This window comes from Lissotriton vulgaris, chromosome 5 (assembly GCF_964263255.1).
Source record: "Lissotriton vulgaris chromosome 5, aLisVul1.2, whole genome shotgun sequence".
NCBI lineage: Eukaryota > Metazoa > Chordata > Amphibia > Caudata > Salamandridae > Lissotriton > Lissotriton vulgaris.
Window position 1 is genome coordinate 1,773,476,560 of NC_141693.1, and position 18,957 is coordinate 1,773,495,516.

Sequence of the window (18,957 nt, forward strand, 5' to 3'; positions counted from 1 at the left end):
AAATTGCATAAATAAATAAATAAAATAAAAAAATTCCAAACATCACCAGGCCCCCACAGCAAGACCCATTCTTCCTCGCCCACTATGCCCTGAATGTGAAGGGCTGTGGGCGAGGTGTTAAGACTAACACCGTTTCTGGGCTGCGTGGGCGCCAGGGGGCCGAGGTGCAAATGGCTGAAAGGCCTGAGCAACACCTTGCCCCCAGGGAGGCCGATTCTTGCAAACAATCACCCCTCCCCAGCCCAGCCTCAGCTTGATTGCTTGGCAGGGCAGGGGTGAAGGAGAGGCCACACAGCTGACAATCGTCCGGCCGCACAGCGAGGCTGCTTTCATTTTCTCTGTCTGTCTCGTGCCCTCTGTGGGCGTTTTTTTTTCTCCCCTTTCCTAGTCCACTTTCTGTGGACTGGGACAGGGGACAAAAAACCGGCCAACAGAGGGCACTGAGGCACCGGCCCTTCGGCCCATTCCCGAATGCCCGCCTTGCCAATCCGCCCCTGGGCGCTGCACAGTAGTAGGCGTTAGTGCCCAGGTAGGCATAAACATGCTCTAAGTATAACTTCCTGCTCCAGACTCCTTTCACGAACCACAAAAAGCACAGGGAGCTGCATTTCATAACTAACCATAACAATATTTGTTTATCCTTATTGTGGTGGACTGCTCGTTAAGATATACTAGTTCCTGAAAGGTGTGGTTAAAGCTTTTTGAAAATTCTTAACACCTTTACAATACCTTGGAGGGTAGATTTCTAAACTGCGTTTTTTTCAGGTCTCCAGAAACCGACACGCCTAATGTTTGTGGTGCACTCTGAGACATGTGGCTGTGAAGCCACCACAACGTTATGACACTTCACTGGCAGAGTGGCTTCTGTGTGGCAAAATACAACACATGGTGCATTCTTCACTTCTATAACACACTAACGACTCTTCACTACAGCTTTGCAGCACTAAAACACGTTGTGGTCTCTGCAGAAAACATCAATAAAAAACAGCAGGTGCCTTATTTTTAAAACAAGGGGTTTTATTACACTACGTTGGTGCACACAGAGGATGTGTTACACAATGTCTCTAGCACATGGTGTATTCTGCTTTTTATTATCTCTTTAAGACACAGTAAATTCAACGCTCTATTTCTGTACCGCATAACATATTCCAACTATTAATCTGTAATACGGTATGCCTACACTGTGTTAAAATACATTGTCTGCAGCATTATCTTACAAATCTACAGACTGGCGGATTCTGCACTCTTTCAAGGGTTATAATCTATATTTATTGAACAATGCTGTGCCCTCTCTCTGTTTCGAGACTGAATGACAACTTCTGTGTGATATGTCCATAGCACACGGGTACTGGTGTGTGTTACAGTCAATGGCGCATTCACCATTATAATATGGTCCTTTCATGCATTCTGTGCTATGTGTTTACAAAGCACGGGGTTTCTGCTCTGTATTTCTGCAATGGGGGAATTCAGAGCAGTGTACTGGTGGTTATGAACTATCCACCGCATATGACGTGTCTCATGCGGTATTACTATAGAAAAAATGCTTTACCTATACTATGACGTAGTCTTCACTGCCCTATGTTTTTATAATCAGGACCTATGCACTATATTGCTGGTCCCAATGGAGTTTGGTCTACGCTCCAGAAAATGGCGCCCTACACTATGCCACTGCAGGACGCTCCTTTCTGAAATGTCTGACTACAACCTAAGTAGTATTTTCACTATGTTACATTAACACAATATGTGTGCTGCAGGGTGTTATACAAAAGGTCTCCTGCACGCCATTAATGTCCCACCTGATGCGTGGAAACAGCAAGACTGGTTCTGCAGCTGCCATGATTGCACAGTGTGTCTTCGCACCAGAACAAACGTCACATTAACTTAAAACAACATCTGCTATTGTACTGGTCACTGGTGTTCCATTTAAAAAAGTCTGCACTAGTGTAGCAGAGTACATTTGGCTATATTATTTTATACCATGGTCTGGTGGTATTTCAGTAACAAGCATTTGCAAAGCAATAGGTCTCGCATTATTAAAGTTTGAGCTATTGGCATTGCTAAATAATGCAACACCAATAGCTCAAACTTTAATAATGAGAAACCTATTGCATTGCAAATGGTTTTTATAATCATGTTCCTGTTACATATCCTCAGGTGGCAATATCTTCTCATACTGGCACATACACTCCTGGAAAGAGCTTTGTGAAGAATGCTCCTTGTTACAGAAGTATCACATGCCTTATGCATTGTCATCCACAAGACTCCTTATGTGCGGCCCTTGATTGTCTTGCCAACAATTTCAAAGATTTGGGTTCTTGATGTAAGGTAGGTTCGGACTCCTTGAAACTCATAGAAATGCCTTCCTTTCCCAAGTATGAGTTTGGAGAAAATAGTTTTTAGAGTTCAAGGGCATCATGTTAAAAAAAACAACTACCAAGGCCTTAGCCGGAATTTAAAATAACTAGCTTGCGGACTTAGGCCCCGATCAAAAGTTGCGTTTAGTGAATGAATACCCTTTTGTAATTCTGCTCCTTTCAATTATATGTTGGCTGCTGTTCCCATACCTGGGTTTTCCGGATGCGGGAACAATGGACTCGATTTTACAAGATAGAAGTTCTGACTGGTAAAATCACTTTGGAAAAAGGGCTGCATTACATTCCAGACCAATTTCCAAATCCCCACCCAACACGTACCGAATCACCAGGGAGCATATACTGACCCTCCCTGGCAGGTGACATATTTTGCTTTTCTTTCACACCCGCCAAACGCCTCCTTCTCCCCGCTCTCCACTCAGAAACCCTCACAAATAGTTTTAAAATATTTAAAATTAAAATGTCAGCATTAAACCCCACAGAATTGGGAATTCCACTCAGATTCTAGATTGAAAACAGGGATTCACACAGACCATGATTGACAATTTCGTTTGCCCGGAATCCTTGCATGGAATTCCGCATCAATCAGGCCCTTAATCCGAAGGAACAGCTGTTGAACCTTCCCATTTACTTATCCAGGGACTACCACAGAGAAGACAAGCAACCCACTCCTGGAGTCAACTAGTTGAAAAGGACTAGGGCTGTGCTTTTATCAGTTTCAGTTTATTGACAGTTTGATATCAAGCTTAAAAAGGCAATACAAGCAATGTATATACACACATAATACAGAGAAGCACTTTTATCGTATTTTGGCACTGTACTGAGGCATTACGCTGAGGTCGAAGGGAGCTGGCTAGGGTGCTTGAGCATGGACTGGTATAAAATGTGAGTCCATTATAGAATTTGTCAGAGGTGTATTTGTGTCATGCATGTGTGGGAGAGAAAGCTCAACCATTGTTGCAAGCATGAGGCTATGCAACTGCAACAATTTAGTAACCATGTGTGAAGGGAGGCTCATGTCTACTATCTTAAAGTAGGTTGTATCAGGAAGTTTAAACTACTAAGCATTAGAAGCTCCTGTGGCGGTGTGTTCTAACATTAACCATATTATAAACCCTGAAGACTACACAACCGTAGCAGACAAGAAACAAAAGAGAATGGATATTTATCCAACCAGCCATAGTAAGTGCTCCGGGGATTATTCTACTGGGGCAGTGAAGCAACCTATGTATCATAGCCATAACGTGTACTCTTGGAGTCTACCCGGGATTGTCAGAGGGGTTAATCCATGTGCATGGGCATTATGAGAGAAGCAACCTGTAAAGATGCTTCCAACACAGAAAGTAGGTTGGTAATCTTTATTGTAGCATGAGAATAACAAGATCTCCAGCTGCTTCACCAACTCCAGTTTCTTCTCTGCTCCACTTCAAAGAGCAACATTCTATTCAACCTAGCAACACTCAACATTCTATCATGAGTAAATCCCCACACAACCCTTTATATAGCTTAGGTTTATGATCTAGGAGCCAATCCAGCAACAGCAGAGGAGCAACCCATGAGATTGGCCATTAATCAACCAGTCATAGTATGTGCTCAGGGGTCCACCTAGGAGGAGCAGAGAAACCTATGCGAATGGACATTAATCAGCAAGCTACAGTATATGCTGTGGAGTTCCACATAGGAATTTCTGAAGACCTACCCCTGGGAGGGGGCTTTCTATAAGCCATCATGACGATTCCACTCGAGACCGGCAGACAGGGCGTATTCTATGGAACTGGGCAGTATGCCACCAGCCATGATACTCATCAATCCCGACTGAAGCCTCACCTACACAGAGTCCTTTGAAGAGTTTCTACAGATCGCCTTAGTCATGAAGAGCCCCAGGCACCGTCACACCCCTCTCACAAGCACCTCTACCTGACCGTCACCATCCAATGTCGTTCAAGTACTGAGACAGCCAGGGAGTTCAGAGTACTTCTGTCCAGACCTTCACCGCAGACTGCTCTGCATGCCACGACACACCTATCCAGAGAGGCATCTCTACCCTGACCTGAACATAACACGAATATAAATGAATCTACCAATACCAAAGCTACCATGTAGTATCTGTCCATTATCCCACCCAAACCATTGGAGCCATCAATGAGATGGGGAACTGTACTCTAAGATCGTGGACAACCCAGTGCCCATTAAACCTGGTGTCTCTGTCCCAGAGTTCACATTGAGGCCAAAGGCAACACTCAAGACAACAAGAGCACTTGCTTATTCTTGACACTGTAACATGCCCCATTGGGTTCTGAATGAAATGATACAGCAGCCATCCACCTTAACCTGCTTCGAAAGGACCCCAGTTCCTCCCCAAGTGGTAAGTTACTAAACTTGACCATTTTCACGTTGCTGGCCTTGAACCGAGTCTCTGGCTCTTCCATTGTGTTGTAGTACCGTCCAGTGTTGAAGACCTTGTCAGGCGTCCACGGAGGGACCTTCAGGCTCTTGCGGTTACCAGTACCTCTATGTCCACGCGGTGGGTGAAAAAGCCATTGCCAGTTGTGTCCTGGAAAGAGACGAATCAAGTTCTTTGGTTCCTGGATTCAAAGCCTCTGGTTGCTGTGGTCAAGATTGCAATATTATTGTCACACGGGTACCTAACTGAAAACTAGTAGCACCTTAGAGCACAACTTAACCAACTTAACCATAATTTTCTGAGTAGATCAAGACCTACACTGTGGCTGTAATAAAAGAGGCCTTCTTGGTAATTCTCCTGGGAGGTGTGTCTGTGCAAGTGTTTGCACATTAAACCCAGACCTGTTAGCTTTACTTGTTTTCTATTGGGGAAGGTGGAGGGAGAGATATGAGATCTTTTGGCACTGAACATGTCTTTCTCTCTGAGTTTAGCCAGGTAAGATCATGTCTTTGCTTTGGTCTTTCTCTCTGTGTAAAGATCAGTGGTAGATGCTACCGGGCAGCAGTAGTGGGGGAGGGCAGTTAAAAAAAAAAAGATCTCTTACCTGCTAGCTGTCTGGCCAGCCTCTACCTCGCCTCCATCCACTTCCTTCTGTGTGGACCGGAAGCAGGAAGCACCCAGGCTCCCATAAGGAAATCACAGTGATGATGTTGCCATGACAACAGCATCGTGATTGATCTGAGCACCGTGGTACGACACTCAGACAGTGACTGGGACATGTTCTACACCCAGGCTACACAATACAGCCGGTGTAGAACATGACTGTTTGAGCATGACTGTTTGGCCGGGCCAAAATGGCCGGCCAAACAGTCATGCGCACTTAGAGTGCCACCACTCCTCCCTTTTGCTCTGCTCAGCCCCGCCCCCCCCCCCGCAAAACTGCCTAAGCACTAGGCCTGGGCAAAGCACTACGCTACGCTCGCGTAGTTTGCGAAGTTTGCGCAACTTCGCACTACGCAAACTGCACGTAGCACAGTGCGAACACGTGTCGCATAGCGCTCTTTTTTTGCTTGCTTGTGGTCCTCAACGTCAAGATGGCGACCGCGAGCAAGCAAAATGACATCCTGGCGAGACTTTTTCCTCGTTTGCAATCAGCAACATCAAGTTGCCGATCGCGAGCGTGGAAAATAGACCTGCAAGATTCTCAACGTGTATGCACGCGACCGCTCGCGATGAGAAACTACCAGTCCGGTTTGAGAAAGCTGCCGCTCGAGGAAAAATCTCCTTGAGCGGCAGAAAACTACAGCTCGCACTGATTGCAGAGTGCCGGATGCTTGTCCGCACTGTGCAATCATTGAAAACGGCATCTTGCACAGTGCGAACATGCTACTACGCAGTTCGCGTAGTGCTACACGTAGCTCACGTAGGCTAAGTGCATTTTGCGTAGCTTCGCGAAGCGATATTTCGCGAACTACACCCAGCCTTACTAAGCACAGCAAAATAAAATGATGATAACATTGCATTATTATCATTTTATTTTTCCTTTTTTGCAGTGCTGAAAAGCGGAGGAGCCACCCTTAGTAACAAGACACACTGGATTCCACATTAGTGACATCCATTGCTGCAAAGGACTTGTTCAGATATTGGCAGTGGGGAATACTTGAAACTTAGAATACAAATTATAAAATGTTGTACCCCATCAGTACTTGTCAGTGAGCACAAAAATGTGTATTTTATTAATTTCTAATTTCTATCTGCACAGGAATCCATTCAATGTAAACTGTGCTCTTGATCGTGGGAGCAGATTCAGTTCTTCGCATGTTTATCATTCACAGAGCGCGTGCTGACCGTCTACACCTAACCCCCTTTCCTGATTGGACTCGCGCGTAGAAAGGAGCATGGACCCTGCAAGCATTCTATGCTCTCGTACTGATGCACCAAGGGATGGATGCTTTTTATTACATTTTCTGACACTCATTAACGTGGTTAGAAGACCATGGGCACGTTGACGCAAACAGGCCTCTTTCTCATTGTAGCGTATCACGCACACTCTGCTATTTTGATGGCACAGCACAATGCTGCTACCAGCCGGACGATTCAGGATCATTCTTGCTGCCGTATTTTGGATAACCTGTAGTTTGGCAAGCTGTGTTCGGCCAGAAGAGCATTTCCATAGTCAAGGCGACTGGTCATCATGGCCTGGACCAGGATTCTGCGATGTTTAATCAGAAGGTAGGGCAGAATCTTGCTCAGAAGGCGAAGACTATAGTAACACGAGCTGGTTACGGCAGCAATCTGATCTTTCATAGTCAAAGAGTGGTCCAGAATTATTCCCAGGCTCTTCACTGATTGTTTTGGGATGGGGGCAGTCCAAGCTGGGGTGGCCACCAGTCATGTGTCCAGATCATCAACGCTTTCCCCATCAACATTACCTCGGTCTTACTTGGGTTCAATTGGAGACAGTTCTGAGACATCCAGTTTGAGATAGAGAGAATGCCCACTGAGAAACGTGATTTCTCGGATTCTGTATTAGAACCCATTGTGAACATGAACTGGGTGTCGTCAGAGTATGAAATTATTTCGAATCAGAATTGTTCCACAATTTTTGCCTGGGGGACCATATAGACATTGAATAATGTTGGGCTCAGACAGGAGCCCCGGGGTACACCCCTGTCTAGGCGGGTTTTCTTCGAGTAGAATGGTCTCAACATTACCGTTTGATGTCTATCGGTCAGGAAATTCTGTAGCCAATTTAGAGCCATGCCCCGGTGCCACAGGAATAGAGTCTCTCCGCGAGCTTTAGGTGTGAAATAGTATCTAAAGCCGCGGAGAGGTCCAGGCGGATCAAGAAGACATATCCACCGGCATCCACAACCTGCCTCAGGGAGTCAGTCACTGCAAGTATGGCGGTTCCAGTGCTGAAGCCAGGACGAAACCCTGATTGCGAGGAATCCAGGTGATTATAAATCTCAAGATTTGAGCTTAATTGCCTATTAATGGCTGTTTCCAATTTCTTACCCAACAAGGCAAGTAACAAAGGGGCGGTAGTTACTGAGTATCAAGGGGTCCGCTGTTGGCTTTTTTCATATTGGGCGAACATAAGCTTCATTCCATGGAATGGGAATTAGGCCTGTTTGGATTGAGCAATTGTGGCAGGGTATGCTCAGACGTGAGTCCCTTGCTCACTTTGCCACTCGATTCAAGAAAGCTGGGCTGAAGACAGCTGGAATGCCAGAAACCGGTCCTAGGAAGCTTGTTTCCGGTCCAGGGAAGGCATGGCTTGGCAGTTCGGGCTGGACTGTTCCATGAGGCACAGGATCAGACTGATTTGCATATAGCCATGTATGAACTGGGGTGGCAGAGTGGGCTAATGAACGGTGATGGATTAAACCCAGATCTTTTGACCTGGGTGTGAGTGTTTGATTGGTTCAGATGCTCCGCCCATTACCACCCCCTTTTGTACCGCTGGATTGAGCAATTGAACAGTTTTTGGATCTCAGGGGCAAGTCTAGGGGCTAGCCGAGCTATGACTCTGGCAGGGCAGAGGTCCTTTGGCGAGCTGGATTTAGCAGAGAGTAGTAAATTGGCAGCCTGTTCCAGTGTAATCTGTTCAAACTGCTCGAGGGTGCTTGCCGTCGATACGTCTGGATCTGCTGGGCTACTGAGGGAGTCGGAGTTCAGGGACCTCAAATTAGCAAAGTTGGCATAAATCTGTTCAATTTTATCATAGAAGTATGTGGCTGATGAGTCACATAATTCTCGCGGTTCCAGCGGGGCTTGTCTGCATGCTTTGGGGGATACAAAGTCCTTCACTATGGTGAACAGGGCTTTAGAGGAGTTACTGGCCTGCTCAATTTGGTTCATGATAAAAGTTTGCCTAGCTGATTTAATGTTCTGATGACATTTGGAGAGGGAAGATTTATAGGCCTGTCTGTCTAGAGTATTTTTGCTAATTCGCCATCGTCACTCCAAAGTCTTGCACTTAGATTTTTCAATTTTGAGTTTCAGAGTGTACCAGGGGGCTGATTGCTGCCCTTGTTCAGGACAGAATTTTTTTGGAGGGACTATGGAGTTGAAAGCAGTCACTAGGGCAGAATTAAATCCTTTCAACAGTCTAGATGGCTCCAGAACAACTGGGGGGTTGTCTGCTGGAAATGGGCAAAATGCCTCTTTAAAAGATTCAAGGGATAGATTATTACAGGGTCTGAGTAGCTCCGTCATTCGACTCGTTTTTCCTATTGAGGTCTCACTAACCTGGGTTTGCATGGAAAACAAGACCATGGAGTGGCCGGTCCATGTTAAAGGGAAGGGAGGGTCGCATGTCAAATGGTCAATATTGGTGAAAATCATGTCCAAAGCGTGCCCCGCCCGGTGAGTGGGACCGGAGACTCTAAGGGAAAGACGCATCAGATTGAGACTAGATATGTTATGTTATGTTATGTTATTTATTTGTTAAGCGCAAACAGCTGCCCCAGCAACGGAGCGTCCCGGCGCTGATCCTAACCAGTACCTGAGGGGGGGGGGGGGGAATCAGCAGAGGGATTAGATGACAGTGAAAAGATGGGTTTTGAGTGCTTTTCGGAAAGCAATCAGATTGGAAAGGGCGCGGATGTGCGGAGGTAGGGAGTTCCAAAGCTTAGCACCTAGGACCTTAAAGGAGCGTCCGCCCTGTCTGCAGAGCTTAGTTCGGGGGACCATCACGAGGTGTTGTCCTAGAGAGCGCAGGTTACGCTGGGGCGTGTATGGTACCAGGAGTGGGCGCAGGAGTTCAGGGCAGTCCGACTTGAGGATTTTAAATGCCATAGTCAGTGTTTTGAATTGGATCCGTGATTCGATTGGCAGCCAGTGCAAATTTCGAATGGTGAGCCTGGCAGAGCACCTGCGTGGGAGCCCTACCACTGCTCTGGCGGCCGAGTTCTGGATTCGCTGCAGTCTTGCTAGTTCAGCTTTGTTTGCCCCCAAGAGCAGGACATTAGCGTAGTCCAGCCGGGCAAGGATCATGGCTTGCATAATGAGTTGGCGGGTCTTTGCGTCAAAAAAACCGAGTATGGGGTAAAGGCTCCTCATGAGACCCACACACGTGGATGCCACTTTCTTGGTGTGGGACTGAAAGCTAAGTGAGGGGTCGAGCCAAACACCAAGGTTTTTGACGACTTCTTTTGGCACGGGGGTGGGGCCAAGCACAGAGGGCCACCAGTGATGGTTCCAGAGGGAGGGGTTTTTTCCCAGGAGGAGGACCTCCGTTTTTCCGGCGTTAAGCTGAAGGCAGTTGAGTGTCATCCATTGTGCGACTGCCGCGAGGCCATCTCTGAATTTGGTTGCTGAGGGTGAGGGACCTTCTGAGAGTGTGATGACCAGCTGTGTGTCATCAGCGTAGGATACCAGCGTGAGATCCCACTCTTTTGCTACCACTGCGAGAGGCTGAACGTATAAGTTGAAAAGGGATGGGCTGAGCGCCGATCCTTGGGGGACCCCTTGCCGAATGGGTTGGGGTTGAGAGATGTAGGGGGGGGCTGAAACTTGAAAGGACCTGTCTTCTAAGAAGGACTGGAACCATTCAAGGGCTGATTCGCCAATCCCAACGGCTTCGAGTCGTTTCAGCAGGATGTTGTGTGAGACCGTGTCAAAGGCCGCGCTGAGATCCAGCAGGATCAGCGCGGCGCTTTGACCGGCGTCTAGGATGCCTCGAAAGTGCTCCGTAGTGGTCAGCAGAGCCGACTCAGTGCTGTGACCTGGCCTGAAGCCGTTTTGGGAAGGGTCCAGGACATGGTTTTGCTGCATGTGGTGGGAGAGTATTTTGTTGACATGAGCTTCAGCCAGTTTTGACGTCCAGGGGAGCAGGGAAATGGGCCGGAAGTTTTCTGGTTTAGTGGGGTCCAGTGTGGGTTTTTTGATGATGGGCGAGACCCACGCAGATTTCCAGCAGGTGGGGACCACCGCCGAGGAAAAAGAGAGATTGAGGAGTTTGGCAAGCGAGGGGAGAAAGAAGTCAAGAGATTCCAAGAATTTGGACGGACGCATGGGGTCTGCAGGAGAGCCAGACTTGACCTGTCTGCATAATTTAGAGAGGTCGTCGATGGATACGTCGGGTATTCTTAGCAGTTTAGAAGTCTCCGCCATCGATTGGGGGGTGTAAATGGGCGTAGCATCGTCCTGTGGAAAGGACGCGTAGATCTTCCTGACCTTTTCAGTAAAAAAGGTGGCAAGGTCCTCGCATTGTTTCAGGGAGGTGATGCAGGTGCCTGGATTGGGAGTTTTTTGGAGATTTTGGACTAGGCTGAAGATGGTTTTGGTAGGGTTGGAGCTGCGTTCGATTTCCTTAGCGTAGAAGGAGGCTCGGGTAGTGCGAATCGCCTTGTGGTAGGTGCGGAGTTTAGATAGGTAGAGGGTTTTGTTAGCGTCTAAGTATATGAGCTTATTCACATGTGGATTAGAAATGTCTTCGCCGTGGAAGTTAAAATCCCTCAGCAAAATGAATTTGCTGGAGGCTAAGACTTGCAAGGCTATCTGTTCGGTCAGGATATTGGAAAAGTTGGCTCTAGATCCCAGGGGGCGGGGGGTATATCAGGGCTCCATTCCAGCTGTCAGTTGGTGACCTAGTGATATTACAGAAGCCCAATTCCAGGCTGTCACGAGTTGAGGTAGAGGTCCATTTGACCTTAAGGTATTCTTTGAAAGCTATGGCAATGCCACCCCCGGTTTTTCCATCCCTGTCTAGATGAATAAATGTGTAGCCATCAGGGATGGCTAGATTAATCTGAGGGTGGTTAGTGGAATTTAGCCAGGTTTCGATGAGAAAACAGAGCTCTGGGGAATGGGTCATGATCATGTCCCAAATTTCGAATGGGTGTTTGGCTAGCGATCTAACATTGCACAAAATGTACTTCGGGCTGGAGCTCTCTTGCTTGGGTTCGTTATTAAGATATAATGAGCTGGCCATAGTAAGATCTTTTTGAAAGGAACAGGACCTACATGCTACTGGCCCCTCAAGAGAAGTAGGGAACTTGCTGGGGCAGCAGATGTTGTGTGAGAGGTCGATTTGTTGCCTTAATCTAATGTTTAGCAGGGCATTGGGTGAATAAGTCAGTCTGGTTAGAGGGGAGGGATAGGCTCTGATTTGGGCAGCACTTCCTGCTCCTGGCCCCGGTCGGGCGTGGACGGGCACAGACAGGCTTGCCTATGGCGCACCTCTGGCCCGCCATCGGCGCGCCCGCTGCGTGCGTCCGCTGCACGTACACTTAAAAGCTGACATTTATGCAGAGAGGGCAAAAGAACTAGCCCGCTGCCTGCTTGGTAGCCCCAAGATGGCGGCCACTTCAGGTTACAACCTCCAATTCGGTTGAGTTACCCCTCCTGACAGCGCCTAATCGGCTGTATGGTGGGTAAGTAAGGATTCTGGTGCAATTTTAAAAATTATGGCGGGTGCAAGTTAAAAATCGGCTTGAGTGCGAGTGCAGGTACAGAAAGTTCTAAGACTCCCTGCTTCCGCCTCAGGAGACAGCTAAGTGCTGCGCAAGTACTCTGTCGCTGCCTTTATGCAGGGAGGGCAAAAGAACTAGCCCGCTACGTGCTTGGTAGCCCCAAGATGGCGGCCACTTCAGGTTACAACCTCCTATTTGGTCGAGTTACCCCTCCTCACAGCGCCTAAACGGCTGTATGGTGGGTAAGTAAGGAATCTGGTGGAAATTTAAAAATTATGGCGTGTTCAAGTTAAAAATCGGCGCAAGTCCAGGTACAGAAAGTTCCAAGACTCCCAGCTTCTGCCTCAGGAGACAGCTAGGTGCTGCGCAAGCGCTCTGTTGCTGCCGTTATGCAGGGAGGGCAAAAGAACTAGCCCGCTACCTGCTTGGTAGCCCCAAGATGGTGGCCACTTCAGGTTACAACCTCCAATTCAGTCGAGTTACCCCTCCTGACAGTGCCAAATCGGCTGTATGGTGGGTAAGTAAGGAATCTGTTGCAATTTTAAAAATTATGGCGGGTGCAAGTTAAAAATCGGCGCGAGTGCTGGTACAAAAAGTTCTAAGACTCCCGGCTTCCGCCTCAGGAGACAGCTAAGAGCATTACAATATTTAACTAATAAGATTTTGCATTTGGGTTGTACCAAAATATTGACGCAACCCAGATGCAAAATCTGGGCCTCGACTTATGTATTTATTATTTTTAAACCCTGCCACATGGATATTGGCAACACTGAGAAATGTGGCAGTAAAACTGCCCTGCTTGATTGGTTGCAATGTCTGTATTTTAAAAATATCGAATGAGGGTAAGGCAACTGCTGCAGAGATCTTTGTGTGCCAGCTATATCTCAGGGAATAATAATAATAATGGTAAAACAACTCTGGAGGATAAGGTATTTTAATAGAGTGAGCTGTATTTTGCCTAGCCCTAGTTATGAATCAAAGTAGCATAGAGGGTCAATATGTCTACTGCAAAGCACATTATGTAGCAAACAGATGACAGATTGTTTACTTTATTTAAAAGGACAAGTGGGTTACTTCTTTTAAGAAAGAGATCATTTTGTAATTGCTGTTCATAAATTCTTCTGATATATATAGGACAGTGAGGTATGAAGGCCATGTGGCTCCTACAATATGGAAGCCTCACTGTCTTATGTAACACATCCTTTATTTTGATGTGTACACACAATGTTTTGTAAATGTATAATCTGTACATGTAATGTAAAGCGCTCTGTCACCCTGCATTGGGATGAGTAGTGCTAAAGCGCTCTAAAAGAAATAAAACAAAATAGTTAGATTGTTATTTGTGTAAATACTTGGGCGACCACCACATCTGATATTCTTACAGTGAATGCATATCTCTTATATACAGGGAGTGACCAAAGTCAAAAGCATTTCTCTCTTGAGTAACTGTGAAAGGATAAGATGTAATCCTTTGTTCCCCTCAATTGCATCTAGCTGTGAGGCTCCCGATAGCTCCCAACCAAGATACTCCAACAAGTATTTGCAATGCAATAGGTCTCCCGTTTGCAAAACGTTAAGCTATTGGCATTGCAAATGACAAAGCCTTTTATTTATCTGTTCCGCTAATTAACACAAAAATTAAAGGCATTGTCATTTACAATGCCAATAACTCAAACTCTTGTAAATGCGAGACCTATGCAAAGAAGCGCCCTCCGTTGTCCCGGGCTGCTCAGAAAGTGAAAGCACGCATGGCACGCTGAATGTTGCAGGAAAGCATGTTGTGCCGGCAGTAGGAGAAACTCATTAAGGAAAATAGTGCTTACAGACTAAAAAAGACATACCATGTAACAACCAAAGTAAAATTGTCAGTCCTCATGAAAGGTTACAAATGAAGACAAGGTGGTACAAGGAGGGACTAACAAGCCTATTAACGAATCAGAAGTCAGCATTTACAAAGGACAATGACACAAGCCCATGACAAATATGGGTGGAGAGTGGCTGGGGCTTCTATTCTATACTCCAATACAGCATGCCTCGCATGCGCTGCCCAGGCTAGACCTAAAAAGAGGCCTGATGGACTCCTAGCTTCGGCTTTTGTTATGGGCAAAGCTTTAATCGGGAAATCACACCGGGACAAGTTCAGCATAATTTTGTAGGGCCCATCCTCTGGGCAGGGTAGACTACATCTACCCACTGAAAATAGTCAGTAGATACCATCTACCCTCGACTCGAGCCCTGCAGGTCAAACAAGTCTCCTGTCATGAGACCGTTTGTTCTTGAACCCAGAGTATGTGCCTGAGGACTAACAAATAAATGTCTCTCTGTTAATCTTAGATGCGTCCTCAATGAAGGGTTTATGAGGGTGCTGTGAAGCACCTCCCGCACTTCTGCACCCCTAGTTCCAGCGTCACTGGCTGGACTGGTCCCCCTCCTCATCCAGATCCATTTGTAAATCGGAATGTACTGTGGGCAAAACATTTGCATGGAATTGGAGATTAACCCCTTGCGTGCTCGTGACGGAACCCTTCCGTCACGAGCCTCGGGTGGGATGTGCTGGTGACGGAACGGTTCCGCCATGACCCGCTCGCCGCGCCTGCGCGGCGCGAATTCCGCACCTGCGCTGAGCATTCTATTGGGTGGGCGGGGCCATGACGGAACCGTTCCGTCACAAGCACAGCCCACCCGAGGCTTGTGATGGAGGGGTTCTGTCACGAGCACGGGAGCGCCACGCGGCCCCACTCCCCCTTAGCACTGTGGCGGAATAGCCGCCGCAGCTAAGGGGTTAATCGCAAAGTGACAATGTTTCGTTGTGGTGAAAGATTATGTTGCACTGCTTACTTACTATTTGTATTTCCGCCCCACATAGCAGGAAAATGTGAAAAACGCAAGGGATCAAAATATGACCGGGTGCCCTGATGCAGAGCATAGCTCTAAATGTGCTTTTAAGACATACATTTATATGAGGGGTTAGTGCACGAGCTGCTCACAGTGCACCTTCAAACATGGCTGTTTCCCAGCTGTGCTTTCTGCAACTGAACTCACGCACCAACTCTGAGACTTTCGGAGATAAATGTACACACTTTAGACCTGAACATTTCCTAATAAATACACTTATTTGCAGAGTCGGCCTGGGGCAGAACATAGGCTCGGGCACCAAAGAAATAGTGGCCTACAATAGTGAATTTAGCTACGAAAAAAGTGGCCCATGTTTGTAAATTGTTGAGGAAATGTCAAGACCTGCTCTATAAATCTTTTGCACGGTATGTGAGACTTTAAGAACAGGGCTAAAAATAGCCAAAAAACAACCCACCCACTGACCTCTGAGACCAGCCCGTCGGGCACTTCCTGATAGCCAAATAGGCCAGTCCCACCCTGCTGATCTGAGCCACACTGGGAACCCAAAGCAGCCCTGTCAAAAGTATACATAGCAGCCTCACACTGCACGGAGCAACCATTCATAAAAGGTAATTCAGGACTTCTTTCCAATAGAACATTTGTAAAAGTGGACTCAATGGGACATTTCATAGCAAAATTTGTTAGCTTAAAAGCAATAGGTAATGCAAGCAGCTGTGAAGAGGAACCAAAGAACCAGTCCAACATTTAAGAGTCTACTAGAGTACACAGAACTATTTCTTAACAGCTGCCTTTGCTGATAGGGGAACTGAGTACCCCATATAACCACTTGGTATCAACCTGTAAAGAAAAATGTTTTACAAAAATAGCCCTATTAGAGGCACTATTCCCCAACAAAAAGACTCTAAACATATGATCTCCTGCTATCCTACACTGTGCAAAACTATTTAACTTCCAAGACATACTGAGCTCTCACAATGTTTGCATTTTGTCTTGTATCTTGCACTGATATTCAGATGTGTGGAGCTGTATTAATGCCCTGCCAGAACTGGAGCAGAGGCGGCAGACCCGAGAGCAGAGGACGACCCGGGACCAGGGTTCGATTCCCGGCGCGGAAGGTTTCTGGACCAGGGTCAGCGGACTCGATAATTCTCTCGCCTCGGTGCCCACTCTGATCAGCGATCACACTCGGCAACTCTGGGCATTAGCTTGCCTCATCTTCACTAACGGCCCCACCAGACCGCCGGGGATGCCTGGTCTCACCCTGGAGATACCCATTAAGGGACCATCTCTCAGGGAAGCCAGGAAGGGTTTCGCAGCGGTCGAAGCGCCTTGGGACCCTCCGGGTAAGTAGTGCGCTATATAAATGCCTATACATACATACATACATACATACAGAACTCTCGCGATGCACAGGTGGCAGCTAGTGAACATTAAAAGCAGTGGGGTGTCGCAGGGGAGTATTCCCCAGAGACAATTTTGAGCCAAAGCGTGCATTTTAAAGCACGATGTTCAGATAATTTGCAGCCTCGCATATGACAGCTTTGCCAAGCAAGCCTGATCTCTGGTGTAAATCAAACAGAATAAGGAGGATAGTGTAACAGGGTCAACAGCACTCTGGCACAACAGACAAGCACATACATAGATTGGAAGAACATTGCAAGACTGGACCTGCCTCTGGAAACTGATTTTGAGAAAACCATTAACAAGTACATTAGTCACCCAACCTGTCAAAAGAGAGTTGGGAGGGGCTATGCAACAAAAAACGCCTTTGCTAAGGAAGAATGACCCCAGTGTAAAGTTTCTAACGTCGTCACATCTTACCCACTATAACACAGCATAGACGTACCTGCTACATCCAAGTCCACTTTATAGTTCATAAAATGGTTATGAATTGTCCCCAGGGTGTGATCTGCGACTCGGTTCCCGTAGTCATTGCCATTCGCAAAGTAAAACGAGGAGGTGATGTACCCCGTGGCATGGACTCGCGACTCAATAGTTCCACTAGGATAGAAAAGAAAATCAAAAATATAGTCGTAGTTACCCACGGCAGTGATAGTCCTGATGACAAGGGCTGTGTTTGGAAGACCTCCAAAGTAATAGGAGTAGTAGTTGGAATAGTGTCGTCTCAATGGTAAGGCAGTATTGTGTTCGAAAATGCAGATGGAATTCAAGTTTGCAGCTGGCTTAGCCTCATCCATGAAATAGTGTGAGTCAACATAGGTAGCTAAGTAGGGGCAGTCAACGCCTTTGACGAGCTGATAGGCGAATCTCCCAATACCAAAGGTATTATCCATGTATCGGGTCATCATTCCACCTGGCGCATTTGAACCATACAATGAGATGGCATCCTGGACACTTAGTTCATAGACAATCCTTTCCCCATTAAACCTGATGTCAAAGAGACGCATCCCTGAGCTTACACTGAGGCCGAAAGCAAATCTCCAAGACTGGAAGAGCACCTGGTTGTTCTTGACACTGTATCGTGCCCCTTTGGGTTCAAATTGAAATGGCACAGCAGCCATCATTCTTGACCTGGTTTTAAGGGAACCAGTTTCTTCCCCAGGAGGTAATTTAGTGATTTGGGCTGCTTTCACCTTGCCTGCCTTGTACTGAGTCTCCAACTCTTCCATGCTGTTGTAATATTGGCCATTGTAGAAGACCTTGTCCAGGGTCCACTCAGATGTGTTCAGACTCTTGTGGTTCACCAGAACCTCCAAGCCTACGGGGTGGATGAAAAATCCGCTGCCAGGGGTGTCCTGGAATAAGACAAACCAAGTGCTTCGGTCTCCAGATTCGAAGCCTCTGGGTGCTGTGGTCAAACCAGCCAAATCCGTGTCATTGAGGACACCCAAGACCTCCTTGAAAAAGAGTGGTGCCATGTCGTCCACCTTTTGCCCGATGGATTTGTAAACTAGAGTGTACTCTTTGGAAGTCACTTGTCTCCGGTGGTAGGGGAGGCCTCCTTTGTATTTCTCCAGGGTAACATCCCTGTGGTAGGTTGGGTTTGGAAGCGGGCCCACAATAAATTCTGTAACGTTGGGCATCGGTTGGTGCCCAAAGAAAACCACAGCCAAAGCCTCTTTCGCGGGCGCCTGACCTCCACCATCCAGGAACCTCAGGGTCTGATCCTTTTTTGGGAGCTGACGATCAATGGAGTAAAGGCAGTTCTCCCCGGGGTCCGCTTTGGTACAGTCCAGGAGGTCAGGCCCCAGGCTCCCCTGGAGGTATTCCATGACTTGGGAGAGCTCCGCGAGGCTCAGGTCTGAGAAGACCAGGCTCTTGTCATCGTGCTTGGCCCAGAGGTCGCTCTTGGGTGCAGGACCACATGCAGTTGTCTTTGGCCCAGACAGCAGGACACACACCAATGCTAAGATGGTGGCCAAGGCGAGGGCGAGCAGGATGAGAATGATTTTCAAATTCATCCCTACTTTCAGCGGACAGCCTAACAAGGGAACCTCTCCGCTCACTGGAAGTCCTGGCGAAACTGCTGTGTTAATCTGGCAGCCCCTATTTAAGTGGCTTGATATCTACAGGAAATGTAAGGGTGGGTGGGGGGAAAGCTGGGATTTTTTGGCAGGAGAAATATGTTTTTCTCTCTTGAGTATAAGCAGATCAGATAACTTTCCCTCCGTGTTGCTCTTAAATGTGTATAATGAAATACTTGATTGAGCAGGAATGATATTCATTATTATAAAGTTGTGCTTCCCTGTATACAATATTTACATGATTTACAACTTTTCTGAATTTCTGAACAATTCCTTCAAGCACACTTATGTATTTACGCAGAGCTCTGGAGACGTCTTTTGCCAGATGTGAGCAATTCAGCTATTTGTCGGTCTTTGGTTTACATACTTGAACTCGCAGTTTTGAATTTTCCTTTCTAAGTAAAAAAAAAACAGGTCTG

The 18,957-nt window shown here is 47.0% G+C and overlaps 1 protein-coding gene across 1 annotated transcript in view; it reads right to left on the bottom strand.

The window, feature by feature from the left end:
* LOC147717139 (amine oxidase [copper-containing] 3-like) overlaps positions 1–18,524 on the bottom strand; it is a 339,585-nt gene extending 321,061 nt beyond the window's left edge. Inside the window, exon 1 of the mRNA XM_086924081.1 lies at positions 16,900–18,524. Coding sequence (XP_086780207.1) covers positions 16,900–18,475 — 1,576 coding nt within the window. The 5' untranslated portion in view covers positions 18,476–18,524. The remainder of the gene's footprint in view (positions 1–16,899) is intronic.
* Positions 18,525–18,957: the final 433 nt, after the last annotated feature.